The sequence below is a fragment of the Rhincodon typus genome, chromosome 4 (genome assembly GCF_021869965.1).
Source record: "Rhincodon typus isolate 14 chromosome 4, sRhiTyp1.1, whole genome shotgun sequence".
Taxonomy (NCBI): domain Eukaryota; kingdom Metazoa; phylum Chordata; class Chondrichthyes; order Orectolobiformes; family Rhincodontidae; genus Rhincodon; species Rhincodon typus.
Genome location: NC_063335.1, coordinates 18,841,827 through 18,853,961, shown reverse-complemented (window position 1 = coordinate 18,853,961; position 12,135 = coordinate 18,841,827). Strand labels below are relative to the sequence as shown.

The 12,135-nt window shown below is 41.3% G+C and overlaps 1 protein-coding gene across 1 annotated transcript in view; it reads right to left on the bottom strand.

Moving 5' to 3' along the window:
- LOC109916719 (lethal(3)malignant brain tumor-like protein 3) overlaps positions 1-12,135 on the bottom strand; it is a 261,219-nt gene that overhangs the window by 83,993 nt on the left and 165,091 nt on the right. Inside the window, exons 18-19 of the mRNA XM_048595657.1 lie at positions 5,017-5,187; positions 245-442 (exon numbers count right to left, since the gene is read on the bottom strand). Of these exons, the coding sequence (XP_048451614.1) occupies positions 245-442; positions 5,017-5,187 (369 nt within the window). The remainder of the gene's footprint in view (positions 1-244; positions 443-5,016; positions 5,188-12,135) is intronic.

The following is a 12,135-nucleotide window of genomic DNA, read 5'->3' as shown; positions in this document are numbered from 1 at the left end:
TGTCACCCTGTATAAAGGATTCATCAGGTAGTGTAATACAAATCCTACCTGTGGCTATCTTTGATTGTGGGCTCTCTTTGATAATGCAAACATCATTCTGGTGACCCAAAAGCAATACTGCTGTTTGATATTTGTCCCAAACAGGTAATCAATAATTACACAAGTACAACATGCATTAAGTACACTATCTGATTCTTGTCATCAGAACTTTGTTAACTATTAAAATGTTCATCCATTTGCTCACCGGCCTTGATGTTTTGTCCTTTTGCGCTGAGCAAATGAAAATACTGCTTTATTTTCTGATGGCCCTTCTTCATCCTGCTGTTCAATTTTAATCTTGATCTGTTTTTGGTCAGCAAGAGGGCAACCCGACACTCGATGGTGTGCAGCGTATTTCCCCGTTATGTGACCTGATCCATCACAACCAGGAGTGGGACATTTTCTGTAACATTAGATGCAAGAAAAGTTCAAAGAGGTTTCCAGTGAAACAGAGATAGGACCGTACAGTTCAGGAAGAGGCCATTAGGCATTGTGTCTGTGTAAGCTCCTTGAAAAAGCCAACAAATTGATCCCACTACGCCATTGCTTCTCAATAGCCCTGTATTTTTACTTTCCTCACTCAAGTATTTACTCAATTTCATCTTGCAAGTTCCTGTTGAACTTGCTGTCTCTTTGGCACAGAATAGTTTTATTCCCGACATATTAGCATGTCTTGCTCGAAAGGGTGAATTTGAGTGTGCAACCTTGCCTGAAAGAACAATGAGTTAGTCAACATCATTTTGCTGTTTTAGTCCAACACAAAACCTATAATTTCATTGGCAGTGTAAGATCACTGAATGTTATCGTAAACATCGTTTTTAGTTTTAAAACAATACTAAGCAATATTTATAGGAAATTTTAGTAAAATGAAATGGTGATTTTACCAAAACTAATAGATCATAGATCAACCAGGTCTCTACAGTGATCCCCAAATATATCATATCACAACGTAAAAGCCCCTTTGCTTTAACACTTTTTTGGTTAAAGAGTATCAGACACAATAATAGCAAAAAAGCCCTTCTGTTTGCATACACTTAGGGGTGGCACGGTGGCTCAGTGGTTAGCACTGCTGCCTCACAGCGCCAGGGACCCAGGTTCAATTCTACCCTCAGGTGACTGTCTGTGTGGAGTTTGCACATTCTCCCTGTGTCTGTGTGGGTTTCCTCCCACAGTCCAAAGATGTGCAGACTAGGTGGATTGACCATGCTAAATTGCCTAAAGTGTTCAGGGATGTGTAGATTAGTTGGGTTATTGGGGGATAGGTCTGGGTGGGTTGCTCTGAGGGTCAGTGTGGACTTGTTGGGCCGAAGGGCCTGTTTCCACACTGTAGGGATTCTATGACTTCCAGTCCAAAACATCTGATTTCCTGTCTTAATACTTTTGTGTCATGTTTTCAAAGGGCACCAGTCTAAACGAGCGCATGGGACTTACACTTGGACACACTGTAAGTAGTCTGTTTACTCAAAAACAATACATTTAATCTGCCATGCATCAAACTCATTACCAAAACTACAACGGAATCTTCCAAAATTACTTCACCAGCAATGTGCACTGAATGGAAGTTAGTTACATAATACAGTTTATCTTCATAAAAATCAATCCCAATCACTTTTGGCAGTGCAATCTACAAACATGCAGCATTCATGATTTGTCTTCAATGCAAGGCACATTCAATCATGTTGTACAGCATTACCTTTCAGCTAAATGAGACAAGTTCATAACAGATTCAGCAGATGAAAAATGGACATTCACGTAGTATTGTAGTCCATCAGCAAAAGCAGCAGTGCATTCCATTAGTCTCGTTTATCTGGTATTGATTGTAGGAGTGATAGTGAGGGTTTTGTAATCAGAATCAGAATAGCCTTTATTATCACATGCACTCAGTGAGTGCAGTGAAACTTTTGTACTGTCGCCTTTCAGCGCCATCTTAGGTACAGGGTACCTGGGCACAGATACTTTAAGTGTTGTTACAGAATTTAAATAGTAAGAAAACACAGACTAGCATGGAATACCGAGTTTAAAAAGTCCACAATGAAAATAAAAAGTATCTTTAAAGTAGTCAAGTTATAGGCCTTTCTCATTAAGTTTGTGCCTGCCAGCCTTCAGAACACAAGGCCTTGCTGCCTCCACAAGTTGGCCTCTGTCCCAAACTCGCCTCCAGGACCCTTTCCCCCAGCCGGCCTGGGCTCATTCTGCCCCCACTCCAGGCTCTGGCCTGCAACTTAACCTCCAGCTCGGCCCATGCTCGCTCTGCTCCCGCCCTGGGCTCCGGCCCGCGACTCGACCCCCGGCTCGGCCCATGCTCGCTCTGCTCCCTGCTCCAGGCACCAGCTGTGACCTGCTTCCTGGACACAGCCCGCAATCTCTGTGCTTCCTGCTGTGCGCTCCGGCCACGACTCGCCTCCGGACTCCGTTCTCCATTCCCTCTAGGTAGGGTAGTTTAAGAAGTTAAAACTTGGGAGTGGGGGGAAGAAAATAGGGGAAAGAAACAAAGAAAAAGAAAAAGGGAATGGAGAGCCGAGGAGCTCTGGCAGGAGCATTTTATTCTGCCACCATCTTGTACCCTTCATCTTTTCCAACATTAATTAGGCCAGTCATAGTGTGAAAGGTTTAGAGAGTGCAGAATTCTTAAAATGTATCCAGGAATACTTTTGCAGGAAATGTGCTGGAGGCCCTACAAGGAGGGGATGTTGGACATGAACTTAATTTTAAGTAATGAAGCCAGGCAAGTGTTTGAAGTATTGATGGGAGAGGACTTTGCAGACAGCGACCATAACTTGTATAGATTCAAGATTGTTATGGAAAATTACAAGGATGTGCACTGTAACTCAAAGTTCTAAAGCTGGGGGGTAGGATTGTAATGAGGTAAGATTTGGCAAAAATTGATTCGGCACACATACGTTTAAATATAGCTATGTCAGAGCAGTGGGACGTATTGAAGAAGGAACAGGACCAACATGTTCCAATAAAGATAAAGGGTGGGACCAATAAATCCAGTGAACCCTGGATATTGAGAGATATACGGGATTGAAAAAGAAGAAAAACGGAGACTCATGGCAAATACTGGAGGCTGAGAACAGCAGAAGCCCTGGAGGAGTACAGAATATGCAAGGTGTAAATTAGAAAGGAAACTAGGAGAGCAATAAGGGGAGCATTAGAGAATAATGGTGAGTCCAATAAAGGAAAATCCTATATTATTCTACAAGAACATTAAAGGCAAAAGAATAATGAGGGAAAGAGTAGTGACCATTAAGGACCACAGCAATCATTTGGGCATAGAGCCAGAAGATACAGGTATGGTACCAAATGAATACTTTATGTCAGTGTTTGCAAGTGAGACTAACGATGTGCATATAGAAATCAGGGTGAAGCACTATGATAGAACTGAACTAGTTAGTACTGACAGAGAGGAGATTCTGATTGGTCTGGCAGGCATTAGAGTAGATGACTCTCCAGGGCTGGATGAAACGTATCCCAGGCTGTTGAGACAGGCAAGGGAGGAAATAGCAGTGGTCATGACAATGACTTTCACCTCCTCTCTGGTGTCAAGAGAGATGCCAGAGAGTCGGAGGATAGCCAAAGTGGTACAGGCGGTCCCGATTTACAAATGTCTGACTTATGAACATTCGTACTTATGAATGCGATTCCACACAGAAGTACATTAACATTAATTTTAAAGATCTGACATGCAAACATTTTCCTCATACTTATGAATGGCTGTTTTATGTTGTACTGTGTTATGAACTGACTTGTGTACAAATTAACTTGTGAATGGACTCAAGAATGGAAACCTGTTTGCAACTGGGGACTGTCTGTACCATAATTCAAGAAAGGGGTAAGGGATAAACAAGGGAATCCCAGGTCCGTCATTGTTGGGAAACTACTGTAAACAATTCTGAGGGGTAGAATTAATCTACATTTGGAAATGGGGTTAATCAAGAAGAGTCAGCATGCATGGTTTTGTTGAAGGAACATCATTTCTGACCAATTTGACTGAAGTTATTGAAGAGGTAACCAGATGTGTAGACAAGGACAATGCATTTGATGTAGTTGTCTTGGATTTCAGCAAAGCTTTTGATAAAGTACCACATGGGAAACTGACAGTGAACTTAAGAGGTCATAGGATCCAAAGAAATTTGGCTGATTGGATCCAGAATTGGCTGAGTGGCAGGGCGCAGAGGACGATGGTCAAGAGATGCTTTTGTGACTAGAAGCCTGTGTCTAACAGGGTTCTGCAGGGATCAGTATTGGGGGCCCTGCTGTTTGTAGTATATATATGTATAAAAAAAAGTCTTAGACTTGAATGTGGGAGAGTTGACTGGCAAGTTCACAGATCATATGAAAACTGGTGGGTTCTATAACATTGAAGAACAAAGACAGCAGATAAATGGAAACACCACCACCACCTCCAAGTTCTCCTCCAATGTCACTGGCTCCAGGTAAACATCTTGGAGCTCCCTACCTAACATCACTGAAGCACTTACACCTCACAGACACACAGTGGCTCAAGAACAGATAACCGCCACCTTCTTAATGATAAGTAGAGCCAGCAATAAATGCTGCCCTTGTCAGTAACACTTGTACCCTGTGAATGACGTTTCCTTAAAAATAAGGAAGTTTGAGCCTTGCTAAGAGGCCCATTATGTCAGGATTACACAACTGCGCAGGTTTCTGTTAATCTATTTAAGTAGCTTTCAAAAGCCGAAACTGCAGCAATGAAGTGACAAGTGATTTATGATGTATTATCCTTACTGCAAAAATAAGACACAAATACATCCATTAGAAGATGGAACATAAAAACACAAGTTAATTATTACTGTCTTTACATTAACACAAAACAAAACATCTGACTCATGTTGTTTTTGCAACACGCAACTCCAAATGAAGTACTGGATCTTTTCACAGAAATTTACATGACAATATAAATGCCCAGAATACTGTTCAATATGTTTGGAATAAATTCAAAAAGTCATTTACCTTGCTTCATTAACACACTCCTCTGGCTTCCCACTTGAATGATTACTATCCAAACGTTTAGTTCTTGAAAGAAGAGGTATTGGCACCAGGGTCATCTGTTTCTCTCCTCCAAGTCTGTCTTGAATTGACTCTTTCTTTAGGTTGAGCTCTGAATAGGGGCAGCCAAAAGCACTAATTTCACAAAAGAACAGAGAATATTGTGTTATTTTTTACTAAACATTTTAATAGTTCAATTGCTCCCAATCTAACTTCACTGAGGAAGCACCTTCACTGATAACTGCGTATTTTACCTAATTAACCTGCTCATCTCTGGAGTAGGTGGGATTTGAACCTTTATCCCCTGGCTCAGGGGTAGGGATACTAGCTCTGTACCACAAGAACCCTTTAATAATTGTATATTTCATTTTGTGGTGACAGAAGATGCAGAATGAATTGAATAGAATGCAAAAATACTTTGGGATGCTTTTCCAATCAACCTGTTCAACTATGTTAGTACACTCCACTGGACTAGATGGGACTTGAACCTTGGTGGCTCAGGAGTAGGGACACTACCACTGTGGCACAAAGTGCCCCTGGCTCAAGATGCTAATTGTATTCAGATGGTGAACATTCATTGAGGTTCACATGTTAAACATGTATGCATGCAGTGCAAATCCTTAAAAATAACAACATGTAACTCAGTCAGGAGTAAGACTGCATATTCTGTTCTTCACCTGGACATCCGAGTTTTAAAAAAACATCAGATATTTTATCCTGCCACCTCCTTCAAAAGTGAAAACCAATTCCTACAGCATGACGCACATGAACAGACTATTACAACAATATCCATAACAGAAGAAACAGTTTATCCATCAACCAAATAAATGATCAATTGAATCAGGACTAATCAGGCCAAGACTAATGCTGAAACATACTGCTTTCAACGATCCAAGTCCAAACCAAAAGATAATAGTTTTTTCAATGAACTGATAGATACCTTTGTGCTCATCAATCTTATATGAGCATTTTTGTTGACAAACGTCAGCGTCCATTTTCTCACTATGTTGTCCCTTCATTACTCTTGGCAACAGAATGACAAAAATAAGGTATAAATTTTGAAGATTCATTTTGATATTCAACCCTTTTTTGAAAGCAGTCATAACCTGGAAAGTCACCTAAATTAATCACAATCTTCTCAAAAGTTTTTCCTCAAGTCAACTTCACAATGGACATGAAATTCCACCTGTAGCTTTGTCCCTCCTCATTTCTTAAAGTACCAAGGTCCTGAGATCTCATACTTTAAATCAGTGGCAAAAATATTTCTGATTGCTATCTTGTCTCCCTCACCATCCATTCCTCTTGGTATACTGCCAACATCTCACCCCTCACCCTTAACGCAATTTCCACCCGTTATCGTACCATCCACTATCAACATCCGTAGGGTTACCATTGACCAGATACTCAGCCAGACTTGTCACATAAACACAGTGGCTATAAGAGCATGTCAGAGTCTAGGAATACAGCAGTGAGTAACTCACCTCCTGACTCCCAAAGCCTGTCAAGCATCCACAAGGCAAAAGTCAGGACTGTCGTGGAATACTCCAGGCAAGTGGATGGGTGCAGCTCCAATAACACTCAAGAAGCTTGACACCATACAGGACAAAGCAGTCTGCTAGATTGTTACCACCTTCACAAGTACTGACTCCCTCCACACCAGCAGCAGTGTGTACTACCAACAAGATATTCTGCAGAAATTCACCAAAGATCCTCAGACAGCACTTTACTTCCATCTAAAAGGACAAGAGCAGCAGATGCATTGGATCAACACTATCTGCAAGTTCCCCTCCAAGCCACTCACCATCCTGAACTATGTTTCCATTCCTTCACTGTCACTGGATTGAAATCCTGAAATTCCCTCCCTCAGGATCTACCTACAGCACATGGACTGCAATGGTTCAAGAGGGCAGCAAACGCCACTTTCTCAAGGGTAACCAAAAATGGGCAATAAATGCCAGCCCAGCCAGTGATGCCTGTGTCCCATGAGTGAATTTAAAAAAAACAAACATCTGAGTAAGGAAATCACTCAGCAATCTTTGACAGCCACCAAAGCAATGGATGGTTTAAAGACTCAGCTGAGATACAGCAGTTCTGACAATAGATTGGCATGTATTGTCAGACTAGCTTGTGTGTTCAAGTCCAGGCTCCAACTCATAATCTTTAACTCAGAGCCCAGAGTCCAGATTTACCCTGTTAATGTACTTTCTAAAAGTTTGTTAGTTTTTGTGCTGTTTGTAAGTTAAGGACTTTCCCCCCAAAAAAATCATTTTTGTTTTACTGTGGCTACTGTGCACAGTCAGTCTTTCTGGCAAAACAGACTGTCACTTCACTTACTGCTCCCTTGCAGAGTCTCCAACCATCATTCCTAACATCCAAGCTCCCTGCTTACTCATCTTACCACAAGCCTATTGTTAACAAAAACCGAAAGAAGTGCGGACGCTGGAAATCAGAAACAAAAAACAGAAATCGCTAGAAAGGGTCAGCAGGTCTGGCAGCATCTGTGGACAGAAATCAGAGTTAACGTTTCAGGTTCAGTGACCCTTCCTCAGAACTGATGGTAGGTAGAAAAATGTTAGTTTTCAAGCAGAAGACAGGGTGAAGGGAGGGTGCACGGAGTAAACAACAGGTGGAGATAGAGCCAAAAGAGATAGAACAACGGTTGGACAGACAAAGGAATGGATAACAATCAGAATGGGAGAATAGCTATTGGTGGACAATTACAGGCTAATGATGGGTGGTGTGTAATAGCAGACCATGTGATAACAAGGCCTGGTGTGTCGGGGCTGGGTTTAGGACATGGGAGAAGGTGTCTCAAAGCCATTTTGTTCACTGTTCCTGTCCTGAGACTCTGACTGACCCATTCCACACCCTTAGCCATCTGCTGCCTCGTTCCTCAAGCCTCTCACTTTTTGGTCTCTTCCTCTGAGCCTTCTGCTCATACCCTTGGAAGTAGCGGAATCCAGTTCACAGAATTTACCCCCTTTTCTATCCTTCTGTGCCACTGCTCTGCCTAACATTAAGATGTTTTGATTCAGAGCTTGACATTTGATGGACAGGTTGTTACCATTTTGAATGACTGATGACAAACTCCTCCCTGTCGGTAATATCACTGTGACCACAAAGTGGAACTTCAGAGTATCTTTGAAATGTTTTCTTTGCCCTCCCTGGAATGCTGGCCATTTGACAAGAGTGTCACGATCCGCTTGGGAAAGTGCGTCAATACCCAACTCCCAGAATTCCCAGGGTTAAAGCTTTAATCAAATTACTCAAAGTCCCCCAGTTTCCTGCATGACAAACTCAGGTTAACAGTGACCAGATTTCTGCATTTTGCAAGAAACTACTACTTATTACAAATAAGTTATTCTCAACCACAGGCAAAGTCTTAATTTTACACTTCAAGCTGTCCATCTTAAACTCTACCATTTCTTAAACCAATACATATACATGCAGAGAGACACAGGCAAATCAAAAAAAGACAATTGTTACGGGTGGATTTTAAAAAAGTTAGGATAATCCAGTTCAAAAGCACCAGTCCACAGGGTTCAATGAGGTTGCCCTTTTGATTCTTCCAAATTCTTCCGATCTTCTCTCCCATCCACCCACCCCACTGACCGATCTCTACCACTCCCTACCTGCACTCACCTATCACCATCCCACTGACCTTTCCCCAGCCCCACCCCTCCTCTATTTATTTCCCAGCTCCCTTCCCCCTCCCCATTTCTGAAGGGTCCCAACCCGAAACGTCAGCTTTCCTGCTCCTCTGATGCTGCCTGGCCTGCTGTGTTCCTCCAGCTCCTCACTGTGTTGTCTCTGATTTTGAGAGAGGTGGCTGCTCAGGTATGGGAAGTGTAGAGCTTGTTTCAAAGTCTCTCCTTGATCTTGTATGGAAAGTGAAACGTTTGGCTGGGCAGGTGTGGATTGTTTAGCAACACTGAAAGTCAGACCAAATGTCTTCTGTTTAGAATTGACAAAAATGCGTATGCAACAACATTACAGTCATCTGCAAAGTATAGTTCTGTTGTGACCAGTTTTACTTCTAGCAAGGAGGCAGTGAAGTTATCCATCTTGATGGCATTTTTAATACTGACGCCAGAGGATCGTTTATGAGACGAATAACCACTGTTAAAGAAACATAGGGAAAGAAGTTGGCAATGCAGCTCCTCCAACCAGCAGCACCTTTCAAAATCAAGGTTGATAATCTACCTGATGCCATTCATAACTAGAATTCTTTCTCCTTCTCTTCTTAAACAATGGGTTTACATTTGCAATCTTTCTATCTGCAGACACCATTACAGAATTAACAGAATTTTGAAGATGAAAACCAGTGTATCCATTATCTCTGTACCCATCTCTTACATCACACTAGAGTGAAGATCACCAGGTCCTAAGAATTTGTTGGCTCTTAGTCCCAATAACTTATTCATATTTTGAATGAATACTGATTTCTATCAGTTTGAAGTCTTATCTCAATGATTTCAGGGACATTTTTGCATCTTCCTCCATGAATACAGACACAAGCTACTTTTTAGCTTCTCTGCAATGTCCCTATTTTCCATTATGAATTCTCTTGTCTCTGCCTGCAATAGTTCCAGATTTTATTTGCTAATCTTTTCCTTTTTTCATATCGACAGAAAATTTTACAATCCGCTTTTATGTTTCTTTTTAGTTTACATTTATTTGTCTATTCTCGCTTCTTTAAGTCAATTTCTTTGTCATCCTTTCCTAAATTCTAAACATCTCCCAACCTTCAGGTTTACAATTTTTTTGTAAAATTTATAAGTCTCTTCCTTTGATCTAACACCATCTTTAACTGTCTTTGTTAGTCACAGCTCTTCCATTTTTCCTGTTGGGTATTTTTGCATCAAAGGAAAGCAGGTTCTTTTGGAAATCAAGCATTAATTCTTTAAATACGAGCCATTGCTTATGCACCAATCAACCACACTGTATTTTCTCATTCCACTCAGCCAACTTCTTACTCATAAATTTAAACAAGGGCAATTATGAATGTGTGACACTAGATTCAGAACAAACTCCATCTTTTACAAACAGAACAGAAAATTTTATCATACAATGGTAGTTTTTCTCCGAAGATTACTTTACGGATTAACGAGCCCTTTGTCACACAATAAATCGAAATAAAATAGCCTGTGCCTGAGCACATTCCTCAAAATATTGCTCCAGAAAAACATCTTGGATACATTTGAGGAACTTTCTCTCCAAACCATTGGTGCTCGTTATTTCAGTCTATGTACACAATGAAGTCACCCATAATTACCGCAGTCTTGCTACATTCTCACCTAATTTCTTGATTAATACCATGCCCGACTTTATTATAACTGTTTGGCGGTCTATAAACCATACTCACCAATAATTGTTGTCCCTTGCTGTTTCTTAGCTTCAATCAGATTCTACCTTCTGAACTTTGGCTCAGAGATCCTCCCTCATCATTGCTCTGCTCTCATCCCCATCGTAAAGAGTTTAGTTTAAAAGTTCCAGACGTTTCGAAGAAAGGTCACATGTCTTGAAATGTTATCGCTGCTTTCTCTCCACAGGTGCTGCCAGATCCACTGAGTTTCATCCACAATCTCTGTTTTTGTTCCACTTTGCTTCTGCATCAGAGGATGCACTGATATCTGTGCACATTGGAAGTTCAGGCAAGCATTCTGCATGATTTTCCAATTATTTATTTTCTCTGGTGAGGAATTCCTGTGAAGCACAGCCAAATTTCTAGTATGCGCCTCTGGCTGGAAATGTTCCCCACTTGAAGTGCAAAGGATGAAAATTATCCCTTTTTGTACTTTCAATCAATAATCAGGGAGCGAGAACAAATGCTCATGCCATGTTGTTGCTTTTAATCAGATTCAGGTTAAATAAAAAAGGAAACAACTAGAAAGCAATGAACTAGTTGTTCATGTCTGTGATACTAAAATGCCCACAATGGAACACACAAAAAAAAAATCACGAAAAATAGGGAAAATACTTTTCAAAGCTACACTGAGAAATTCGCAATCATCTAACTTCAGGCCAGGCTGGTGTCAGTGAGTTTGAATTTTTAAAGAACTTGTGGAAATAAACTGCACCCTGAAGTTATTTTGTCAAAGAGATACTGATCCATCATCGACAGCACAAGGAAAGGGAAGGCTGGAAGCCATAAAGGGAATGTACAAACTGCAGTGAAGGCTGTTCTCGATAGTGGTCCAGAACTAGACTTAGCTACAGAAGCAAGGCAGGCCAATGAGTCATGCTGAAGTACAGTTTAATAATGGAACCTCAGAAATGTCACAAAAGACATGAATGCAGTTAAATCTCTGTGACCCACTTAATGACAATCATGCACACAACCTCCCTCAATGTTATAATGTTTCCAGTATGCATCACCTTTGCAAGCCAATGTCTTTGCCCTTCAGACACTTGATAATTTATTCAAAAAAAAAGCTTAAGTACAGCAAAATGAATCAATCTTATTACTTTAAAATTGTAATGCATACACATGCCCAGCTTTTCTTATCTCTAACAAAAACAAAGTTGCTGGAAAAGCTCAGCAGGTCTGGCAACATCTGTAAAGGAAAAAACAGAGTTAATGTTGTGGGTCTGGTGACCCTTGCTCAGAACTGATGCTGGTTGGGAAAAAGTCAGTTTATATACAGAAAAAAGGGGAAGGGGATGGGGTAGGGAGTAAACAATAGGATAGAGCCTAAGGAGAGAGAAGAGCAGTTGGGCAGACAAAGAGTTGATAATGATCCGGCTGGGAGGGTGAATAGTTGTTAATAGGGACTATTAGTGACGAACAATAGGTAGTGTGTAATGGCAGGCTATGTGATAACAAGGCCTGGTGTGTGGGTTGGGGGCTGGGACATTGGAGAGTTCTGGCCCTAACATTATTGAACTCGACATCGAGTCCGGAGGGCTGCAGGGTCCCCAGGCGGAAAATGAGGCGTTGCTCCTCCAGCCTGCGTTGGGCTTTGCTGGAACACTACAGCAAGCCAGAGACAGACATGCTGGTCAGGGAACAGGGTGGTGCATTAAAGTCGAATCAGAGATAGTAGGAACTGCAGATGCTGGAGAATCCGAGACAACAAGGTG